Raw genomic sequence first — 21300 nt, forward strand, 5'->3', positions numbered from 1 at the left:
GTCTCAGGTGGGACCCGTGGGTGGGATGCCTGGCTCTGCACTTGGGCCCCCACGTTGGAAAGGGATGCCCGTGGCCCGTGATAGCGGGCTCCCTCCCCCTCCCGCAGCTCAGCCTTGGGTGGCTCTGAAGGAGGAACGGGAGAAGGAGGTGGGAGCTGGCGGCCGCCGAGGCCGGGCAGTCGGCCCCGTCTGCGGCGGGCGCGCTCGCCGTCCTCCCTCGCTCGTCTCCTTTGCTCATATTTGGACTCGGCTGCCCGTGCCCAGGAATTTCCCGTCATGCCTCCCGCCGCCCCGTCCGTCGCCCGGAGCCGGGGAGGGAGGAAGGGAGGCTCGGACAGCGGCGGCGGCGGCGGCTCCCTGCTCCTTCCATGAGCCCGCGGCGGACCCTCCCGCGCCCCCTCTCGCTCTGCCTCTGCGTCTGTCTGGCCGCGGCCGCGACGCGAGGAGCCGCGCAGCCCGGTAAGTTGGGCTCCGCTTCGCCACCCGCAGCCCTCCCGCCCGGACCCTGCCAAGTTGAAGCGGGACCGCGACCCCAGTCCCGTGCGAGCGCCGGCTGCGCCCCCTGAGCCTCCTGCGGGACGCCCTCTCCCGAGCGCGGAGGGGCGCCGAGGGGCGCGGAGGAGAGCGCGCCCGCGGGCGGTGGGGGCGGCGGGAACCAGGTCAGGGCTGGTCGCTGCGCCCCGCCGACGGGCGGCGCCTGGCCGCCGCGCTGACACCTTATCCCGTCCCGGAGCGAACCTGAGCCCGCAGGGGCTCTCGCCAGGCGCGGGGCCCGGGAGAGGGGCGGGCGGGGCGGCGGCCAGAGGCAGGGAGGGGACCCGCCCGGCTCGGGGGGCGCGGCGCTCGCGGCGGGGCTCCCGGAGTCCCCTGCTCCGCGCAGGTCGGCCCCGCTGAGGTGGCGGCTCAGATAACGGGCCGGCGCGTGGGAAGGTGCCAGCCAGGCCCGCGCTCCCGCCGCGCGTCGGGGAGGGGCGCGCGCGGGGCGCCGGGGGCGCGGGGGCAGCGCGGGGACCCGTGGGCGGCGGGCGAGGAGCGGGGCGCCCACCGCCAGCCGGCTGCCCCCTCCACGCCGGCAGCTCGGGCTCCGGCGGGCCCGGCTGGCACTTAACAGGCCAGGACCACACCGAACCCCGAGTTTGCCAGGTACTAGTTTTGTTTTGTTTTGAAGGAAAAAAAGCATCGAAGTCTGTTTTTTAAGTTTTACCCTCCACCAACTATTTCAAGGGGAACTATGGGAACGAAAGGTGCCATTCCACTGTTTGGTGAGGACTTAGGCTATCAAGTGGGGCAGTTTTGAATTCTTAGAACAATCTTTAAGAATCGTTTTCTTTAAATCTTGTGGCACATATCAGTGAGGAATTTTTTTAATATAAGATTATTATAAAAGTTAATTATTTGAAAGCACCCATACAGAGTTTAAGGTAAATGTGAAAGCGCATGAACTTTTATATTTGCGATCAGTATCTAGTTATCAGAGCTCAGTTCTTAGTTTTATCTGGCTTGAAGGAACAGAAATTGTAAATCCTCAAAGTTGAGATTCCTTAGGAAATTTTAGTTGAGTTTTGTTTTTGCCACCCGTGGACTAAACTGTTCCAAATAAGATAGGGCTAACAAATAGGACTCATACATTAGTGGAAAGCTGATTCTTAAGCTTAGGTTCTATTCAGCAGTCTTTGGCTAGCTCTTCATATTTTTCCATTTGCAGCATTGTTGGCAAAATAGATTTTAAAAGTTAGTTTTTTTCTATAAAAAGTCTTAAAGATTTATGTAACTTACAGATTGTCAATTCAGATTAATGGGAGATTTAATTTTTTAACTTTTATTAAATGTGCAATTTAAAAAATATTAATTTAAGTAATATCACTTTCATATTTGTTTCTGGTTAATATTGTTTTTCAAAAAGACCTACTTTTTATGAATTCATATTTTAGGAATAACTTTAGTAGCACTTCTTAGGAAACACAACCAGTTCTAACCACATTGTATTAATGGTCTTCTAAAAAAAAATACTGTGCTGCACCATAAATAGTGGATTATGCAGGGAATAGATGTATGGTTTTTCCTCCTCAGTGATATGTTGACTTACCTAATACTGTTTACTGGAGTAAACAGCCCTTGAAGACCAAATCCACTGTTCTGTGGCCCCTTGCCAGCAATAGTGAGTATCAAGTTTATATTTAAATGATTTAAACATTTATTCTTTTAATTTTGGTCCCACCTGACATATCAATCTAATTTCTGGTGACTTTCATTAGGGCCTTATGTGCATGTCTCAAATTTTTTGTATTAAAATTAGAAGCATCTCTCTGCCATTCAGAATTTTGTCACAGTGCCTAAACTGCCTGTCTGCCAAGGTTGCAAGCATATATCATTTAGTTTTAATCCACACCCATTATTTGGCTTTTAAAGGTGCTTACTCTAATAACTTAACTAAAATGTTAACTCGTTAGGTTAGAAATCTTTACTCTTTTGCTAAAATCAAGTAACAAAATATCAAAAAATTACCCTAACAGTAGTTTTTATAGATTTTTCTAACACATTTACCCTTTCTTAAATTAAAAATAAATTTTCAACTATTAAAGAGCAACTTTAGTAAATAAAGTTGAAATAATGAACCACATGCTTTTAGGTTCTATCATAATCCGGTCACAGTCCCTTTGATGTTATCTCACCTTTGCTACTTATTATAGTTAAGGATTTAGTTGATGAATTTGGTTCTGATGTTTAACTTTCTTCTCAGTAAAATGATGAAGTTGGACATAGTTCCCAAGTTCCTTCTAACCGCAGGATCCTATAATACTGTTTTTGTTTATAGAATCCTGCAGAGCCACCCACTACATTGATTCAGACTTCTGATTGTCAACTCTGTCTTGCTATACATGTTAAACTGGTCTGCTTGTAGTCTGATGGGTGTTGGTCCAGCTTTAGGGGGCCTGGATCTGCCTCAGGAATGCCTTAATACCTGGCACATGCACACACCTGGACAGAGTTCCATAATATTAAGCTTCTGTGAATATCTTCCTGATACCAGAAAGTTCTAGTTACATCACAGCGTAAATGCCTAACAGCTCTTTGGGGATAGTTAAGCCCAGGCCCTAAGATGGTTTGGTATTCAGTTTTGGAATTTGCATCCGGGTTAGGGCTACCACTGGAGAGAACCCAAACCTTTCTATGATTGGGAGGACTGTGGCGTTTTTTATGGGAGCATTCCAGATGAAATGCCCTATACGGAATTTCACCTTTTTTTTTTTTAAAATATATTTTATTGGTTTTTTACAGAGAGGAAGGGAGAGAGATAGAGAGTTAGAAACATCGATGAGAGAGAAACATTGATCCGCTGCCTCCTGCACAGCTCCCACTGGGGATGTGCCCACAACCCAGGTACATGCCCTTGACCAGAATCGAACCTGGGACCTTTCAGTCCGCAGACTGACGCTCTATCCACTGAGCCAAACCGGTTTCGGCCGGAATTTCACCTTTTGACATACCTCGGAGTAGGCTGATTTGGACTTACCCATCTGTGTTATTCAGAATTAAATTGGCTTTCAATAGGAGGGTAATCAGATAGCTATTTATTTAATTTGCCAGCTGTTAGCATCTCTGCTTGCTGTACAGATATCTCAAGGCTTTTACTTGAATATTTCTGTTTTCTCTTTCCTGGGCATGATGGGTTTTACTTTTAAAATGCTCAGCACAATCCTGGGTCTCTGTTCACATATTTGTCTCTATAGCATATCAAAGTCATATTTATAACTTTTAAGGAAATACAAATAAAGAGAAAGAAAAGTATAGGAGAGGTAGACCACGAATGAATCAATCAGTTGACTTTATGGGGGATTTTGGTTATTTCATTATTTAAGCTTCTGCTGCAAGTAACAGAAGTCAACTTGAACTAGTTTTAGGAAAAAGAAAGGAATTTGATGGGAGCCAAATGCAGACAGACCTTATTAGGTACCAGGGACTGGACAACCTGCAACTTTTCCAGTCTCTAGTCTTTGCCTTTCTTTGCTTCATTGTTCTCTATTTGCTAACCATTTTAATTCTGCTTTTTTTGTATTCATGGTTGAATGTGACTTCTCAGAGGCTCCTGAGTATTTACAGAGAGGCTTAATCATTTAGCCTTGATGCTAAACTGAGAGAAAGATGCCCTAGCCCAGCCGTGGGCAAACTACGGCCCGTGGGCCGGATCCGGCCCGTTTGAAATGAATAAAACTAAAAAAAAAAAGACCATACCCTTTTATGTAATGATGTTTACTTTGAATTTATATTAGTTCACACAAACACTCCATCCATGCTTTTGTTCCGGCCCTCCGGTCCAGTTTAAGAACCCATTGTGGCCCTCGAGTCAAAAAGTTTGCCCACCCCTGCCCTAGCCGGTTTGGCTCAGTGGATAGAGCGTCAGCCTGCAGACTGAAGGGTCCCTGGTTCGATTCTGGTCAAGGGCATGTACCTTGGTTGCGGGCACATCCCCAGTAGGGGGTGTGCAGGAGGCAGCTGATCGATGTTTCTAACTCTCTATCCCTCTTCCTTCCTCTCTGTAAAAAATCAATAAAATATATTTTTTAAAAATAAATAAATAAACTGAGAGAAAGAACCTAGCAGACACAGTTTGGGTCAAATGGTTAATCTAGATTTTTTTCCCTAAAGTCTCTTTTAATTCTAGACTTCTTTATAGAATGCAGTATAAACATTTACATGGTTTATTTTACATTATTACCTTTTTTTATTATGGGGTTATTAGTCCTTACAGTATATAATTTTTTCTTGATTGCAATGTGTGTGTAAAAGAGTGTGACCCTTTCCTGGGATCCTAGGATGTTAGATTGGCTTATTCATACTGCTAGACCAGCACTGAAGAGAAGGCCTGTGGGGAGTAAAGTGAGTGTAGCACCACATTCGAGAATTACGGCAGAGCTTGGGATCCATCTGAGTTGTGAAAATACTGCCTAACAACTAATCCATCCTGCAGATAACCATCTGCATAACTTAAGAAATCCACTAGATTAAAATGCTAAGCTCAAAAGCTCTTAAAAGTAAATTTATTAGATTTAGGCAAGACGGTGGCATACTCACATTCTCCCACAAGCACATCAAAATTACAACTAAACTACAGAACAATCATCATTCAGAACCACCTGACACCTCGCTGAATGGAAGTCCTACAACTAAGGATGTACAGAAGAAGCACATTGAGACCGGTAGGAGGGACAGAGATACAGAACAGGCTGGTCCCACACCCACGTTTGGCGGATAAAAATCAGGAGGGATATCTTGGCTGAGGAGATCTCCACTGAGGAGTAAGGGGTCCGAACCTTACGCCAGGCCCCCCAGCCCAGGGTTCCAGTGCCAGGAAGAAAGTCCCCACAATTTCTGGCTGTAAACACCAGTAGGGATTGGGGCTGAGTGAGACGGAGTGCTTCTGGAGTCCCAGGTGTTTCTCTTAAAGGGCCCACAAATGGACTTACTTGGACTCACTTCCTCTGAGCTTCAGTGCTGAGGCAGAAGCTTGAAAGGTACCAGGGACATCCAAGGAGGAACTGAATTGTATGGCATTGGGGCCAGGGCTGGAAGGGCAGCTTTCTCCCAGACAGAAGTGCTGGCAGAGGCCATTGTTCCTTTGCTAAATCCTACCCCCTCGGAGCCACAAGGCACCACATCTGAGTCCCCATCAACCTGGGTATCACTGGTAGCCCTGCCCTGGTTATTCCCTGAGACCCCACCCTACCCAACTTTGGGCACACCCAACCTATTTCAGTGGCATTTTCATATAAATGGCCTGTGTTGGCTTATGCTTCATTCACACTTTCCTAAAATCTCTCAAAACAAGCAGCATCTAGCTTTGGCATGCCCTTTACCTCTTGCTAAGTGGCCACAGGCCTGGCACTAGCAGCAACTGGGCTTGGTTCACAGCTTGGCCTCTCCTGGGCACCTCAGAGACTGGCACAAGTAGCAGCCATCTGAAGATTGCTTTGTAGTTCATGCCCAGAGGCCCCAGGCAGAACAAAGTCTGCATTTGACTTTGGCCTGCTCCTCCCAGGAGGCTCCAGAGCCATTGCACCTAGTGGACAGCTTCAGACCATGTTGAAGCACCACCCAACCACCTCCACAAGTGACACACTCAAGGGGAAGACTTAGGAGGTACCAAAGTAAGTCCTGCTCTATAGAGTGGTCCCCTGAATAGCTTATCCTCCATGGTGGTCAAAGCCAGTCCTTACAGATGATGTGCCTGGGTGTAAAACCCTCTCATTGACACGCCAGCAATAATCAGAGCTCAACTACAACAGGAGGGTGTACATAAACCATATGGGGGATATGGTGGGAGTGCATCAGGAGTGCCCAGCTCTGGTGAACAGGGTGGCTGTGCCACTGGACTCAACAGGACATCTACTACATTAGGCCACTCTTCCAAGCCTGAGAGATGTAGCAGCTCTGCCTGATACATAGAGACAAACACAAGGAGGCAGAGAAACATGTCCCAGATGCAGAGTTCAAAACACTGGTTATTAGAATGCTCAATGAACTTAGTGAGAACTTCAACAGCAAAAAAGGACATGAAAACCATGAAAAAGAACCAGTCAGAAATGAAGGATACACTGAAATGAAGAATAATTTATAGAGAATCAACAGTAGAGTAGATAAAGCTGAGAATCAAACCAATAATTTGGAATATAAGGAAGCAAACGTCCAATCAGAATAGAGAGAAAAAAGAATCCAAAAAAAGTGAGGATAGTGTCAGGAGCCTCTGGGATAACTTCAAGTGTACCAAATTTTACATCATGGGGGTGTCAGCAGGAGAAGGGAGACAGCATGAAATTGAAAACCTATTTGAAAAACTAATGTCAGAAAACATCCCTAACCTGGTGAAGGAAATAGACATACAAATTTTGGAGGCACAGAGATATCCCAAAAAGATGAACCCTAAGAGGCCCACACCAAAACACATCATAATTAAAATCCAAAAAAGGTTAAAAACAAAGAAAGAATTTTAAAAGCAGCAAGAGAAAAGTTACCTATAAGGGTGCTCCCATAAGACTTCATCAGCTGATTTCTCAACAGAAACTATGCAGAACAGAAGGGACTGGCAAGAAATATTCAACATGATGAAAAACAAGGACCTACAACCAAAATTACTCAACAAAGCTATCATATAGAATTGAAGGACAGATAAAGAGCTTCCCAGATAAGAAAAAGCTAAAGGAGTTCACCACCACCAAACCAGTATTACTTGAAATGTTAAAGAGTCTTCTTGAAGAAGAAGAAGAATATGAACAATGAAATGGCAATAAATACATATTTATCAACAATTGAATCTAAAAAACAAAATAAATGAACAAGCAGAACAGAAACAGGCTTATAGATACAGAGAACATTTTGATTGTTGCCAGATGGGAGGGATGTTGGAGGGATGGGTGAAAAAGGTGAAGGGATTAAAAAGCACAAATTTGTAGTTACAGAATAGTCATAGGGATGTACAGAATAGTGAATATAGTCAATAATCTAATAAGTATGATGGTGTCAAGTGGGCATGAGACATACCAGTATTGGGATGATCACTTAGTAAGTTACATAATGTCTAATCACTGGGGTGTACACCTGAAACTAATATGTCAACTGTAATTGAAAAATAAAAGGAAGGAGACTTGACTTGGGGTGGTGAACACACAATACAATATAGAAATGTGGCAGGCGAGAATTCTACCACTGAACCACCAATGCTCACAACAATATAGAAATGTATTATGGAAATGTACACCTGAAACCTATATAATTTTAACCAATTTCACCCCAATAAATTCAATTAAAAATAAAATGTGATTTAAAAATCAGTAAATTCATTAAAACAAATTGTGATAATCAGAGACATTCAAAATAGTTTAGGGACGAAGAGTTAATTTATTTTTATAGTTCTCTCATATATCTAGAATTTTCCATCTTTACCTTTCCTTTACAGTATTTCTGCTGCGTGGAATAATTTTCTGTCATAATCTATTGAAATGCTTAAGTCCTGGTCACATGGTATTTTGTGAAACTTTATCATTTAGAATTTGTCATTTCCTTTTGCTTCTAAGACATTTGTGCCTTGACTGGAACACTATTTTACCATCTTGCATTGTAAAGTCTGTACGTAGTCATCTTCTTCACTGTACTGTAAGTTCTATTAGATTAATATTTCATCTAGGAGAATTCTGATAGGCTCTTAGGATCCATTGTCCCAGGTATAATGATTCCAGCTTTTTCAAATATTCTGAAGCTTTTATGAAATCCTGCAATGTCACCACCTTCCTTTGACATTGGAGCTCAGTCACACTGCTCTCAGTCCTTGTCTATTTTCTAGATTTTACAGGCTTTCCATGACTATCCTAATATCCTGTGTAAGGATTGAATAAATAGAATAATAGCATGTTTTCCTGTAATCTGAGATGGCATGGGGAAGGAGAGTATAGCAAACTCGTGGAAGAAAAGCAACTTTTGTTGAGCACCCAATATTTAGATCATATAGAAAGGTAGGTATAGATTGGGCAAACTTTTTGACTCGAGGGCCACAATGGGTTCTTAAACTGGACCGGAGGGCCGGAACAAAAGCATGGATGGAGTGTTTGTGTGAACTAATATAAATTCAAAGTAAACATCATTACATAAAAGGGTACGGTCTTTTTTTTTTTTTTAGTTTTATTCATTTCAAACGGGCCGGATCTGGCCCGCGGGCTGTAGTTTGCCCATGGCTGGTATAGAAGAAAAAAAATAGAGCATATATGAGGGGGAAATAAAAATGCCATAGATATCTGGCTGTTAATTTTGTAGCCTGCTACATTGCCAAATTCATTTATTAAATCTAATAGTTTTTTAATGAATTTTCTATGTGTAACATGTTATCTGTGAATAATGACAGGTTTACTTCCTTCTTTCCAATTTGGATGCCTTTTATTTTTTCTTCTTTTCTGATCACTATGGCTAGAATTTCAGTACTATGTTGAACAAGAGTGGTGAAAGCAGACATCCCTGTCTTGTTCCTGTTCTTAGGAGAAATGTTTTTAGTTTTTGCCCATTGCACATGCTGTTGGCTATAGGTTTGTCATATATGGCCGTTATTATGTTGAGGTATGATCTTTCTATTTCCACTTTGCTGAGAGTTTTTATCAAAAAAAGGATGTTGGATTTTGTCAAATGCTTTTTTCTGCATCAATTGATATGATCATGTGATTTTTGTCTTGCAATCAGTTTATGAGATGTATCACATTTATTGACTTGTGAATATTGTACCAGCCTTGTATCCCTGCAATAAATCCCACTTGGTCATGGTGTATGAACTTTTTAATGTATTACTGGATCCTCTTTGCTAATATTTTATTGAGAATTTTAGCATCTATGTTTGTCAGGAGTATTGGCCTGTAATTATTTCTTTCTTTCTTTTTTTAATTAAATCTTTATTGTTCAGATTATTACAGTTGTTCCTCTTTTTTCTCCCATAGCTTCCCTCCACCCGGTTCCCACCCCACCCTTTGCCCTTACCTCCCTCCCACACTGTCCTCATCCATAGTTGTACGATTTTTGTCCAGTCTCTTCCCGCACCACCCCCCCCACGCCTTTCCCCCTGAGAATAGTCAGTCCACTCCCTTTCTATGCCCCCGATTCTATTATATTCACCAGTTTATTCTGTTCATCAGATTATTTATTCAATTGATTCTTAGATTCACTTGTTGATAGATGTGCATTTGTTGTTCATAATTTGTATCTTTACCTTCTTCTTCTTTTTCCTCTTAAAGGATACCTTTCAGCATTTCGTATAATACTGGTTTGGTGGTGATGAACTCCTTTAGCTTTTTCTTATCTGTGAAGCTCTTTATCTGACCTTCAATTCTGAATGATAGCTTTGCTGGGTAAAGTAATCTTGGTTGTAGGTTCTTGCTATTCATCACTTTGAATATTTCTTGCCACTCCCTTCTGGCCTGCATAGTTTCTGTTGAGAAATCAGCTGACAGTCGTATGGGTACTCCCTTGTAGGTAACTGAGTTTCTTTCTCTTGCTGCTTTTAAGATTCTCTCTTTGTCTTTTGCTCTTGGCATTTTAATTCTGATGTGTCTTGGTGTGGTCCTCTTTGGATTCCTTTTGTTTGGGGTTCTCTGTGCTTCCTGGACTTGTAAGCCTATTTCTTTTAGCAGGTAGGGGAAGTTTTCTGTCATTATTTCTTCAAAGAGGTTTTCAGCCGAAACCAGTTTGGTTCAGTGGATAGAGCATCGGCCTGCGGACTGAAAGGTCCCAGGTTCGATTCCGGTCAAGGGCATGTACCTGGGTTGCGGGCACATCCCTGGTGGGGGATGTGCAGGAGGTGGCTGATCGATGTTTGTCTCTCATTGATGTTTCTGACTCTCTATCTCTCTCCCTTCCTCTCTGTAAAAAATCAATAAAATATATTTTAAAAAAAAGAGGTTTTCAATATGTTGCTCTCTCTCTTCTTCTGGCACCTCCATAATTCAGATGTTGGTACGCTTGAAGTCCCAGAGGCTCCTTACACTATCTTCATATTTTTGGATTCTTTTTTCTTTTTGTTTTTCTGGTTGGGTGTTTTTTGCTTCTTCGTATTTCAAATTTTTGACTTGATTCTTGCGATCCTCTAGTCTGCTGTTGGAACTCAGTATAATATTCTTTATTTCAGTCAGCGTATGCTTAATTTCTAGTTGGTCCTTTTTCATAACCTCGAGGGTCTCACTAGATTTCTTGAGGGTCTCATTAAATTTATCAGCGGTTTGTAGAAAATTCTAAGAATCCCAAAACACCAATCAGAAAAAATATATGCACCCTTATGTTCATAGCATCACAGTTTACAATAGCTAAGATTTGGGAACAGCTGAAGTGTCCATCAACAGATGAGTGAATACAAAAACTGTGGTACATTTACACAATGGAATACTAAGCAGCTATAAGAAAACTCTTACCATTTGCAACAGCATGGATGGACCTGGAGAGTATTATGCTAATCAAAATAAGCCAGTAAGAGAAAGATGAGTATCACATGATCTCATTCATATGTGGAATCTAATGAACAAAATAAACTGATGAATAAAATAGAACCAGAGACATAGAAGCATGGAATAGACTGACGAATTTCAGAGGAAAGGCAGGGGTAAGGGTTAGGAGGGGAGTGATTAACCTCGGAACTTATATGCATATATGCATAAACCATGGACACAGACAACAGAGTGGTGAAGGCCTAGGAGGAACAGGTATGCAGTGAAGGAGTCAGTGGGAAAAAAACCACAAAGGGGACATCTGTAATACTTTCAACAATAAAGATAAATTTTAAAAAAGGGAATAGCTATGCCTAATTCCACCCAACCATCTTAAAACATTATGAAGATGAAACAATTGTAAATCCAAAACCTCTGATAATTAAAAAAAAAAGAAGGGGAAATAGTGTGAAGACAAAGTATAAAGATGGAAAATTAGGTTTGGCCTAAACCATGGAAAACTTTTAATGCTTGGCTAGGAAATTTGGACTGGACCACCAAGTGAGTAAGCTATGAGATTGGAATTTTTTTGGATCCTTGAAATGTCATGATCAGAGTTGAATTATAGGCTATATTATCTAATAGTTTATAGGATAAATTAAACTGGGAAAGAAACCAGTGGGCCAATAAAGAAATGTTCTAAGAGTTTTTCAAAGAATGAAGACTTAAACTAGGGCAGTGCACATAGAATTGGAGAAGTGTTGCTGAGGTAGATTGGACAGAAATAAACAATTCATTGGATATGAGGAGAGGGATGAATAAAAGATGAGGTTAAGGCTAGACAATTGAGAGAATGTGAACTTAGAGCAGGGTTGTGGGTGGGGGTAAAAAGTGTTTAGATTTATTGCATTTGAGGTGCTGGAAGAACATTCATGTGGAGATGTATAGTAGAATTGGAAATGTAAGACTAACTTGGAGATACCAGGGCTGGAGATAAGCATGTATAAGTAAGGAAGGTTAAAAATGAAGGGGAGAAGAAAACGTGTTGACTAGAAAGAGGAAGGGCACAGGAAATGTGTAAAAAGGAGATACGATTTGAGTTGGCTTTGAAAAATGCCCAGTGTATGGCATTCTGTCTGTGAACTTTGTTTAGGGGACATCACATTTACTCATTCCAGTATCTCTTAAAGTGTTACCTGCAAGATTCCTATACATGTGAGATGGCCATCCTGGCCACTCATACCCAAGACTGCTGACACTTGGCAGTGATCACCTGGAGCAGCATCGTTACCTGGCACTTGTGTGATTGGATTACTCAGCTATGTGCTGATTTGAGAACAGTGGGACAGTTTCTTGATACCTGACTTTCTGGAGGAAAATGGGTTGAGTTTACTTTACTGAGAGGGCTTTCTGTGCACAGACTGTAGAGGTTTATAAAACATGGAGCTGAAATAGAGAGAATACTGGTATAGGAAATGTGTTCTCAAGGGCCTGGCTTCCTGACCAACTGTCAATCCTGATTCTACTTTCTAAAAGTAATACATTGTTAATAAATTTTCTGAAGTGACATGTTTATGTTTAGTATACAGGAATAAGAGCAATTACTAACTCAGTTTTAAAAAGGTGATCCTCCCATATTCTGCTTGTTGTGCTTTTTTAAGCTGTGGACTTAGAAGATACATAATTGCAAAAAGCCACTATAACATTTGAAATCAGTTTTCTTTAAAATATAAAAGCATTCTTACATGTTTGGACAGTATACCTATGTGGAAACTATGACTTATAGAGTCTATAGACAATACTTGACTTCTTGCTTTGTGGATACTCAGGGAGGTTCTGCTTTCAGCTTTCAGCCACTCATTGTGGCTTCACTTTTGTTTAAAAATTTGAGCCATAACTGAAATTTTGGAATGACAGGAAAACTCAACATCCTCTTAAAACAATTGCTTGTTTTGTGCCAGGCAGTGGACTTTGCTAGTATGTCAAGACTGGGCTATCAAACGGTCTCAGGAATTAATATATGGATAGTTTTGGAAAATTATATTTTCAGGTATATGAGCATTATTCTTTGGTCTATCCTACCACTTTTAATATGAAATTTAGTAGATGATTTGCATACAGTATATACTTACAGAAGTCTCATTTTGGCCATGGCATAACTGCCTTTTATTACTATACTAGAGGCCCAGTGCACAAAATTCGTGCATGGAGGTGGGGGTTCCCTCAGCCCAGCCTGCCCCCACTCCAATCAGGGACCTCTTGGGGGATGTCCGACCACCCGTTTAGGCCCAATCCCCTCTCACAATCTGGGACCGCTGGCTCCTAACCACTCACCTGCCTGCCTGCCTGATTGTTCCTAACCCTTCTGCCTGCCTGCCTGATCACCCCTAACTGCTTCTGCCTGCCTGCCTGATCGCCCCTAACCTCTCTGCCTGCCTGATTGCCCCTAACTGGCTCTGCCTGCCTGCCTGATTGCCCCTAACTGCCCTCCCCTGCTGGCCCGATCGAGCCCCCAACTGCTCTCCCCTGCTGGCCTGATCTCACCCCCAACTGCCTCTGCCTGCCTGATCACCCCTAACTGCCCTCCCCTGACGTCCTGATCTCGCCCCCAACTGCTTTCCCCTGCCAGCCTTGTTGCCCCCAACTTCCCTCCACTGCCGGCCTGATCTCACCCCCAACGGCCCTCCCCTGCCGGACTGATCTCGCCCCTAACTGCTCTCCCCTGCTGGCCTTATCGCCCCTAACTGCCCTCCTCTGCCGTTCTGATCTTGCCCCCAACTGCCCTCCCCTGCCGGCCTGATCTCGCTCCCAACTGCCCTCCCCTGCCAGCCTGATCTTGCCCCCAACTGCCCTCCCCTGGCAGCCTGATCTCGCTCCCAACTGCCCTCCCCTGCAGGCCTGATCCTGCCCCCCAACTGCCCTCCTCTGCTGGCCAGTTTGGTTCTGATTGGTCAGTTTCTATGCCAGTCAGTGTCAAAAGCTCCGCCTCCTAGGCAGCCATTGGCTCCTTACATTCACCCAGATTTAGTTCTGATTGGTCAGTTTCTATGCCAGTCAATGTCTCTGAGCCTATCAAAACAGGGCCTGATCAGAAAGGCAGGGCTGTAGAGGCCTGGAGAGAAATGGAGGTGTGGCTGTTGGCCAGGCCGGGAGAGAAAGGGAGGCAAGTTCTGATCAACGGCTGCCACAGAGGCTACAGATCAGACCCTACCTCTCTCTGCAGGCCTCTCTCTGAGCCTGATCCTCAGCCTTCTAAGCAGTCAGTGCTGGGTCGGGGCGCCCTAAGCGGCTAGACTTCCGGTCTGGTGGGGCCTTCGGTCGTTACGACCCTGACTCTTTTTTTTTTTTTTTTAATTATTATTATTTTTATTTATTTTTTTTATTGCTTAAAGTATTACAAAGGGTATTACATATGTATCCATTTTATCCCCCCGCCCTAGACAGTCCCCTAGCCTCCCCTATCCCCCAGTGTCTTATGTCCATTGGTTATGCTTATATGCATGCATACAAGTCCTTTAGTTGATCTCTTACCCCCCTACCTCCTGCCCCCCAACCCTCCCCGGCCTTCCCGCTGCAGTTTGACAATCTGTTTGAGGCAGCTCTGCCTCTGTATCTATTATTGTTCAAAAGTTTATAATGGTCTCTATTGTCCATGAATGAGTGAGATCATGTGGTATTTTTCCTTTATTGACTGGCTTATTTCACTTAGCATAATGCTCTCCAGTTCCATCCATGACGTTGCAAATGGTAAGAGTTCCTTCCTTTTTACAGCAGCATAGTATTCCATCGTGTAGATGTACCACAGTTTTCTAATCCATTCATCTACTGATGGGCACTTAGGCTGTTTCCAGATCTTACCTATGGTGAATTGTGCTGCTATGAACATAGGGGTGCATATATCCTTTCTGATTGGTGTTTCTGGTTTCTTGGGATATATTCCTAGAAGTGGGATCACAGACGACCCTGACTCTTTATTATATAGATTACACAATGAATTTTTATGGTTTCTTGAGTCAGCTATTTTATTTAAAGGCCAAAAAACAAAACAAAACAAGACAAAACACCAAAAACCCCGCAAGTAAACAAAAAACAAACACATAAAAATACCTCAGTTGGTCCTTTTGGAAGTATGTTAAACAATCTGGGCGTGGTTGGGGTTGGGAGAGGTCTACAGTGACTACTATAGATGGATACTTATTTATTTATTTATTTATTTATTTATTTATTTTTTAATTCTTACACAAGGATATGTGGTTTTTTAAATTGATTTTGAGAGCGAGAGAGAGAGAGAGAGAGGGAGGAACTTTAATGTGTGAGAGAAACATCCATTGGTTGCTTCCCCTTTGTGCCCTGGCTGGGGATCAAACCCACAACCTAGGTATGCACCCTTACTGGGAATTGAACCCACAACCTTTTGGTGTATGGGACAATGCTCCAACCACCTGAGCTAGGGCAGATGGATACTTATTTTATCTTAGATTAGTGGTGTGTAAGTAAGAAAGGGTTGGCCGTATTTCCCTATACACAGTCTAACCGACCAATGGTCGGCAAACCGCAGCTCGCGAGCCACATGCAGCTCTTTGGCCCCTTGAGTGTGGCTCATCCACAAAATACCACGTGCGGGCACGCACGTACAGTGCAATTGAAACTTCGTGGCCCATGCTCAGAAGTCGGTATTTTGTGGAAGAGCTGGTATTTTGTGGAAGAGCCACACTCAAGGGGCCAAAGAGCCGCATGTGGCTTGTGAGCTGCGGTTTGCCGAGCCGCAGTTTGCCGACCACTGGTGTAAGAGATCAGTTAGATAGGATAATGGGTGAGGGGCCACAGTTGGTCTTGGAGTTCTGGTCCCACAGTAATTGAGAATGAAAAATAAGAAGTGCATGCACTGTAATCCTGTTCCTGATTTCTTGGTGTGTGACTATGCCTTCTAGTCAGACCACCTTTGGGGGCCAGGAAGTGGATAGGTTGAAGGCAGAGGATTTTTACCTATGTTCTGAGCCTTTTTAAAAATTGCACTCATGAGCGTATTTGCATCCTTGTGTATATGTTCATGTTGCCAGGGAGTCAGTCTAGTTTGATGAAAAGAACATTGGAAGACTGGGTTTTCCTAGTCTTGTTCTTGCCTAAGGCCACGTAAGCTCCTTGTTGCTTTTGCTTTAAGATTCTGTAATCTACAGGTCGTCTAAAAGTCTTCAAATAGCGTTCATAATTTTTAATGGATAAATGATTAATAAATTATACAAGATTATGTCTTGTTACGTTGGGTTTGAGTTGTCTGTTTTGTGGAATTAAATATAAATATAAACTAAGATCTTACGTTTGAACTTTGTAGGCTAGTGTGCCCAGTAATTTGATCCATAAGCAAAGTTACAAAACCCGTTTAAAGATTTAGTATTTATTTAGAATATAGATTACAGTTTATTAGAAACATCATATTAAATATCCCATCAGAATTAATGGCATTACTAGATATTATGTCAGTTGTTCTAAATGTACAGCAAAGAATTGCTTATTTAGGCTTGATGATACATCATTTGGGAAAAGTCCTTTTTTAACGGGGTACGCTGCCATACACTTTGCCTTTGACCATCCTAGAAATATATTTGACTCTTAAAACTAGTTAATTTGGTTTTATCATTCAAGAAGAAGATTTTCTCCATTGATTTTTAAAGAAAAAAACTTTACTTATTTGATAGGTTAAAAAACAGTATCTCCTTCTTTTTTAAAAAGTATCTTTTCTTGTCTTTAAAATGTCTCAGTAAGTTTTTGCCCCTTTATTATAAAATATTTTACACAAACAAAAAGAATATGTAAGTATCTACATAAATAATAATTTAAAAAATCTGGGAACCCCCACCCAGCACAAATGGAATATTGAAGCTGCCTGTGCGACCTTGACCGGCCACATATTTCCTCTGCTCTGAGGTACCCATAGTCACACATTTGTGATTATCACTTAAAATAAATGACAACTGATAAACTCTTGCTTTCCTTACAGTTTTATCATTGATATGTCTCTACATACTTTATTGTTTAGTTTTGCATGTTATGGAACTCTATATAAATGGCATCCCCCCGCCCCCTGTGACATTATGTTCGTGTTATCCATACTGGTGTATGTAACTCATTTTTAAAAGATTAGCAGTTTAGCCCTGGCCGGTTTGGCTCAGTGGATAGAGGGGTCCCAGGTTCGATTCCGGTCAAGGGCATGTACCTTGGTTGCAGGCACATCCCCAGTAGGGAATGTGCAGGAGGCAGCTGATTGATGTTTCTCTCTCATCAATGTTTCTAACTATCCCTCTCCCTTCCTCTCTGTTAAAAATCAATAAAATATATATATATATAAAAGATTAGCAGTTTAAAATTATCTACGTGTTTTTCTACTTGTAATGTATTTCTGCTTTTTGCACGTTTATCCATTAGGATTCTTGTGTTTTCCTATGGAGTCAAATATTTGTGTTTTCTCCTATTACTTTTAAGTGTCAACATCCATATATTAAATAATAACAATAATGATAGTGGTAATAATAATAGCCTATATTCCCAAACAGATCTTACTATGAGCCAGGCACTAGTCTGAGTTTTTATTATTTACATATATTATTTAATGCTCATGGCATCTTTATGAAGAAGGTACAGTAGTATCCTGATAACGCATATATTAAGTTTAGGGCCTGATGTACAGTCATTCAGTAATTTGTGTAACTATTATTTGAATGTAAGCAGTCTGGCTCCAGATTCCATGCTCTTAATCATAACACTGTTCTAACTCCTATGCAGCCTTTTCTTTTAATTATATTTTCTCCCTTTAACTTTTGAAGATATTAAATGTTTCTGTCACATTCAAAAGGAATGACCCTAGTGTGATGTTCAAATTAGTTCTCCTGTATAACACCAATTGCTTAATGTCATGCCACAGTTTAATTTGCTTCATGGTTAGACTATGACCTTTTTAAAAAATATATTTTATTGATTTTTTTACAGAGAGGAAGGGAGAGGGATAGAGAGTTAGAAACATTGATCAGCTGCCTCCTGCACACTCCCTACTGGGGATGTGACCGCAACCAAGGTACATGCCCTTGACCGGAATTGAACCTGGGACCCTTCAGTCTGCAGGCCAACGCTCTATCCACTGAGCCAAACTGGTTAGGGCAGACTATGACTTTCTTATACAAGTTTTTCCCCCCAGTTCTCTGGGATTTATTATTGCTTTTTATTTATAACTAGAGGCCTGGTGCATGACAGATTCGTGCACCGGCGGGGTCCCTCGGCGTGGCCAGTGGGGATAGGGCTGAAACTGGCAGTCCAACACTGCCTGCCACTCCTGCCTGCTGCTCCTACTCACTCCAGCCCTGTGGTGCCTGCTGCTGCCACTTGGTAGGCTCGCTGCTGCTCTGCTGTGGTCTCTGGGCTGCAGCGGCAAGCTGTGAGACCTGCATCTGGTGCCTGTTGGTCAGCTGAGTGGTGCTCCTGCTGTGGGAGCGCACTGACCACCAGGGGCAGCTCCTATGTCTGCCCCCTAGTGGTCAGTGCATGTCATAGCGACCTGTCAATTGGTCAAACAGTCACTTAGGCTTTTATATATATATATAGACTAGAGGCCCGATGCACAAAATTCATGCAAGGGCCTTGGCCCTGGCCCTGGCCCCTGCCCGCCGCTGCTTGGTTGGGGGCCTCTGCCGCCTCTGCCTTGGCTCCTGCCCACTGCGGCTTTGTCCAGAGGAAGGACGTCTGGTCTAATTAGCATATTACTCTTTTATTATTATAGACTAGAGGCCCGGTGCACGAAATTCATGCAAGGGCCTTGGCCCTGGCTCCGGCCTGCCGCTGCTGCGGCCGGGGGCTTCTGCTGCCTCTGCCTCGGTCCCTACTTGCTGTGGCTTTGTCCGGAAGGAAGGACATCTGGTCTAATTAGCATATTATGCTTTTATTATTATAGATTAGAAAGAGAAACAGTGCCTCTTCATTATCCTTTAAAAACCTTTTATCTTTTTACTTTTGGTCCATAGTTTGGAATTGTTTCTATTAATTTCCTGTGATAATTTGGACCAGTTTCTTCATATTAAGAAAATAACATCCTCTTTTAAAAATATATTTGTGTGAACTTAAAAGAATTATTTAATCTTTTTGAGCCTTGGATTTCCCAACTAAGATGCATTTGCTTAGTATAATTATTTTATTAAGCAGACATATGTAATTGCTAGTTAGAACTCTCTTTAAGTGTGAAATAACCAAAGGAGATCATAAGGGACACAAATAAAAAGTTCTTGATAGTGGTTGGAAACTACTGATTTTCCCCAGCCTCTCAAATTATAGAACAAAAAACTTTGGTATACAGAGATTAAAATCTCTTTGTACCGTAACTTCCTTGTATGGCCTTAATTTTTTCCTAAATGGATAAATTTCCTAAAAAATGAATTTTTTATACATTCTGTGACTTTTTGATGTCTTCAAGTTTTCCCACGCTTTTGGATAATCTCCCAATATCCCTTATTTAAACATACTCAGTTTTCTCTCAACTTAAAAAAAACCCAAAAAGCCTATTCAACTTGCCATCCTCTGTAACCAAGTTATTTTACAAATACTTTTACATCCTTGCTGGCTCTCTTTATCTGTCATCTGTCCAAAAATATGTATTTAGCTTGTGTAACATGTCAGGCACTAATTTATCTAATCCCTGGGGATGCAGTATGAACCAGAGAGATGAGGGACTTTCATTCAGTTTGGAAAGAGTGAGAAAAACATTTTGTGGTAGGAGCAAGAGGGAAAATGGTTAGAATTGAGGGTAAAGGGAGGGTCAGATCATGTGGGGTTTTAGACCAGTATGAGGAGTGGGATATTACTCTCTGTGATGGAAGGAAGCTATTAGAGGATTTAGGCAGGCAGTGTCAAGATTTAATTTGCATTTTTAAATAATCACTCTGATCAACCATAGGACTTGTATGTATGCATATAAGCATAACCAATGGACACAGACATTAGGGGGGTGAGGGCTTGTGTTGGGGGGTGGGAGTGGCCGGGAGAGTTCAAGGGGGCAGGGAGGGAAAGGAGACATATGTAATACTTTAAACAATAAAGAATTAAAAACAAAAATAAAACTGCTTTCAAGATTTAAAAAAATAATCCCTGTGGCTGCTGTTTGGAGATAATAGATTGTAGGGCATCATATACCCCCTATATCCACTTAGGGCTAGTTCAGTGGTTCTGGTAAGAGTTGATAATGGTTTGGATCAGAGTGCTGGTGGCAAAATTGATAGATTGCTGATGGATAAGGTCTACAAATAAGAACCTTCCACACTATTCCACTGAAACTGCTCTGATTGGAGCCACTAATGGTGTCAATATCATTAATTCCAAAGGACTCAATTTGGTCCCTATCTTTCTGACTTCAGGGCATTTAGTACATTGACCGCTCACTCCTAGAAATAGTTTTCTCTCCTGGTTTCTAACAGTTTTGTTAGATTTGTGATCTTAGACAAATTAATTAAATTATCAGTGCTCCAATTTCTTCACTTGTATATAGTATTGTTTCTACTGCATAGGTTGTTGTTGTAATTATTAAATGAGATAATATGTGATTATATTAGCCAGTAACACCATCATCATCATCCCAGTTATCATCATCGTCACTGTCATTGTGGGGCAAGATTTTCCTGGACCTCTCCCTTCTCTGGCCATTGCTCCTTCTTGCTAGTTCCTATATGCTAGTTCTTTCTTCTCCAGGTCACCTCTAAATGCTGAAATTCCTTAGGACTCTGACATTTTCTTGATTCATTTTACACATTTTATTAAGTCGTCTTATTTACTCCATTGCTTCAGTTACGTCTGTATAAAAGTAACTACCCTAAATCTACCCAGAAACCCAGTTTTGTTTCCTAAGGCACAGTCCTCTATACCCACTTGCCCCTATATCATCTTCATTTGGATGGCTGAATCTTAGGTACCTTCAACATATCAAAAATTGAATTGAATTTTTTTCGGCCCAAGCTGAAGTCTCCCACCTTGTTCCCTAGCATAGTAAATGGTATTACCATTTGTGCAGTTGCTTGAGCCACAATTAGAGTCCTCCTAAATTTTTTCCTACCTTGTGCCTTGTATCAACCTTTTGCCTAGCTTTCTGCAGTAGCTTCCTAATTAGTATCACTACCTCTTTTTATGCCACCCCCATCCATTTCCTACCTTTCAGTTATGGTAATCTTTTTAATTTGCATATCTTATCATGTTACTGTGCTTAGGTTATTTCCCTTTCTCTTTAGGATGAAGTTTCAAATTCATATACAGACTGAGGCAAAAGTAGGTTTACAGTTATTTGTATGGAAAAATAATACCATTAATGAATAATAATACAAGAATA

At 42.0% G+C, this 21300-nt stretch overlaps 1 protein-coding gene across 3 annotated transcripts in view; it reads left to right on the forward strand.

The window, feature by feature from the left end:
* The first annotated feature begins 255 nt into the window (after positions 1-255).
* The window catches only part of MSRB3 (methionine sulfoxide reductase B3), a 184773-nt gene continuing 163728 nt past the window's right edge, over positions 256-21300 (forward strand). The window contains exons 1-2 of one of the 3 annotated variants that reach the window (XM_059683512.1): positions 326-459; positions 2106-2158. Coding sequence is in view for 1 of the 3 variants with exons in the window: in XM_059683513.1 (XP_059539496.1) it covers positions 369-459 (91 nt within the window). In the remaining 2 variants the exon portion in view is untranslated. Of the gene's footprint in view, positions 460-2105; positions 2159-21300 lie in introns of all 3 variants that reach the window. The other 2 variants (XM_059683513.1, XM_059683511.1) reach the window with 2 other exon arrangements.

Source organism: Myotis daubentonii, chromosome 2, assembly GCF_963259705.1.
Source record: "Myotis daubentonii chromosome 2, mMyoDau2.1, whole genome shotgun sequence".
In the NCBI taxonomy this organism is placed as follows: Eukaryota; Metazoa; Chordata; class Mammalia; order Chiroptera; family Vespertilionidae; genus Myotis; species Myotis daubentonii.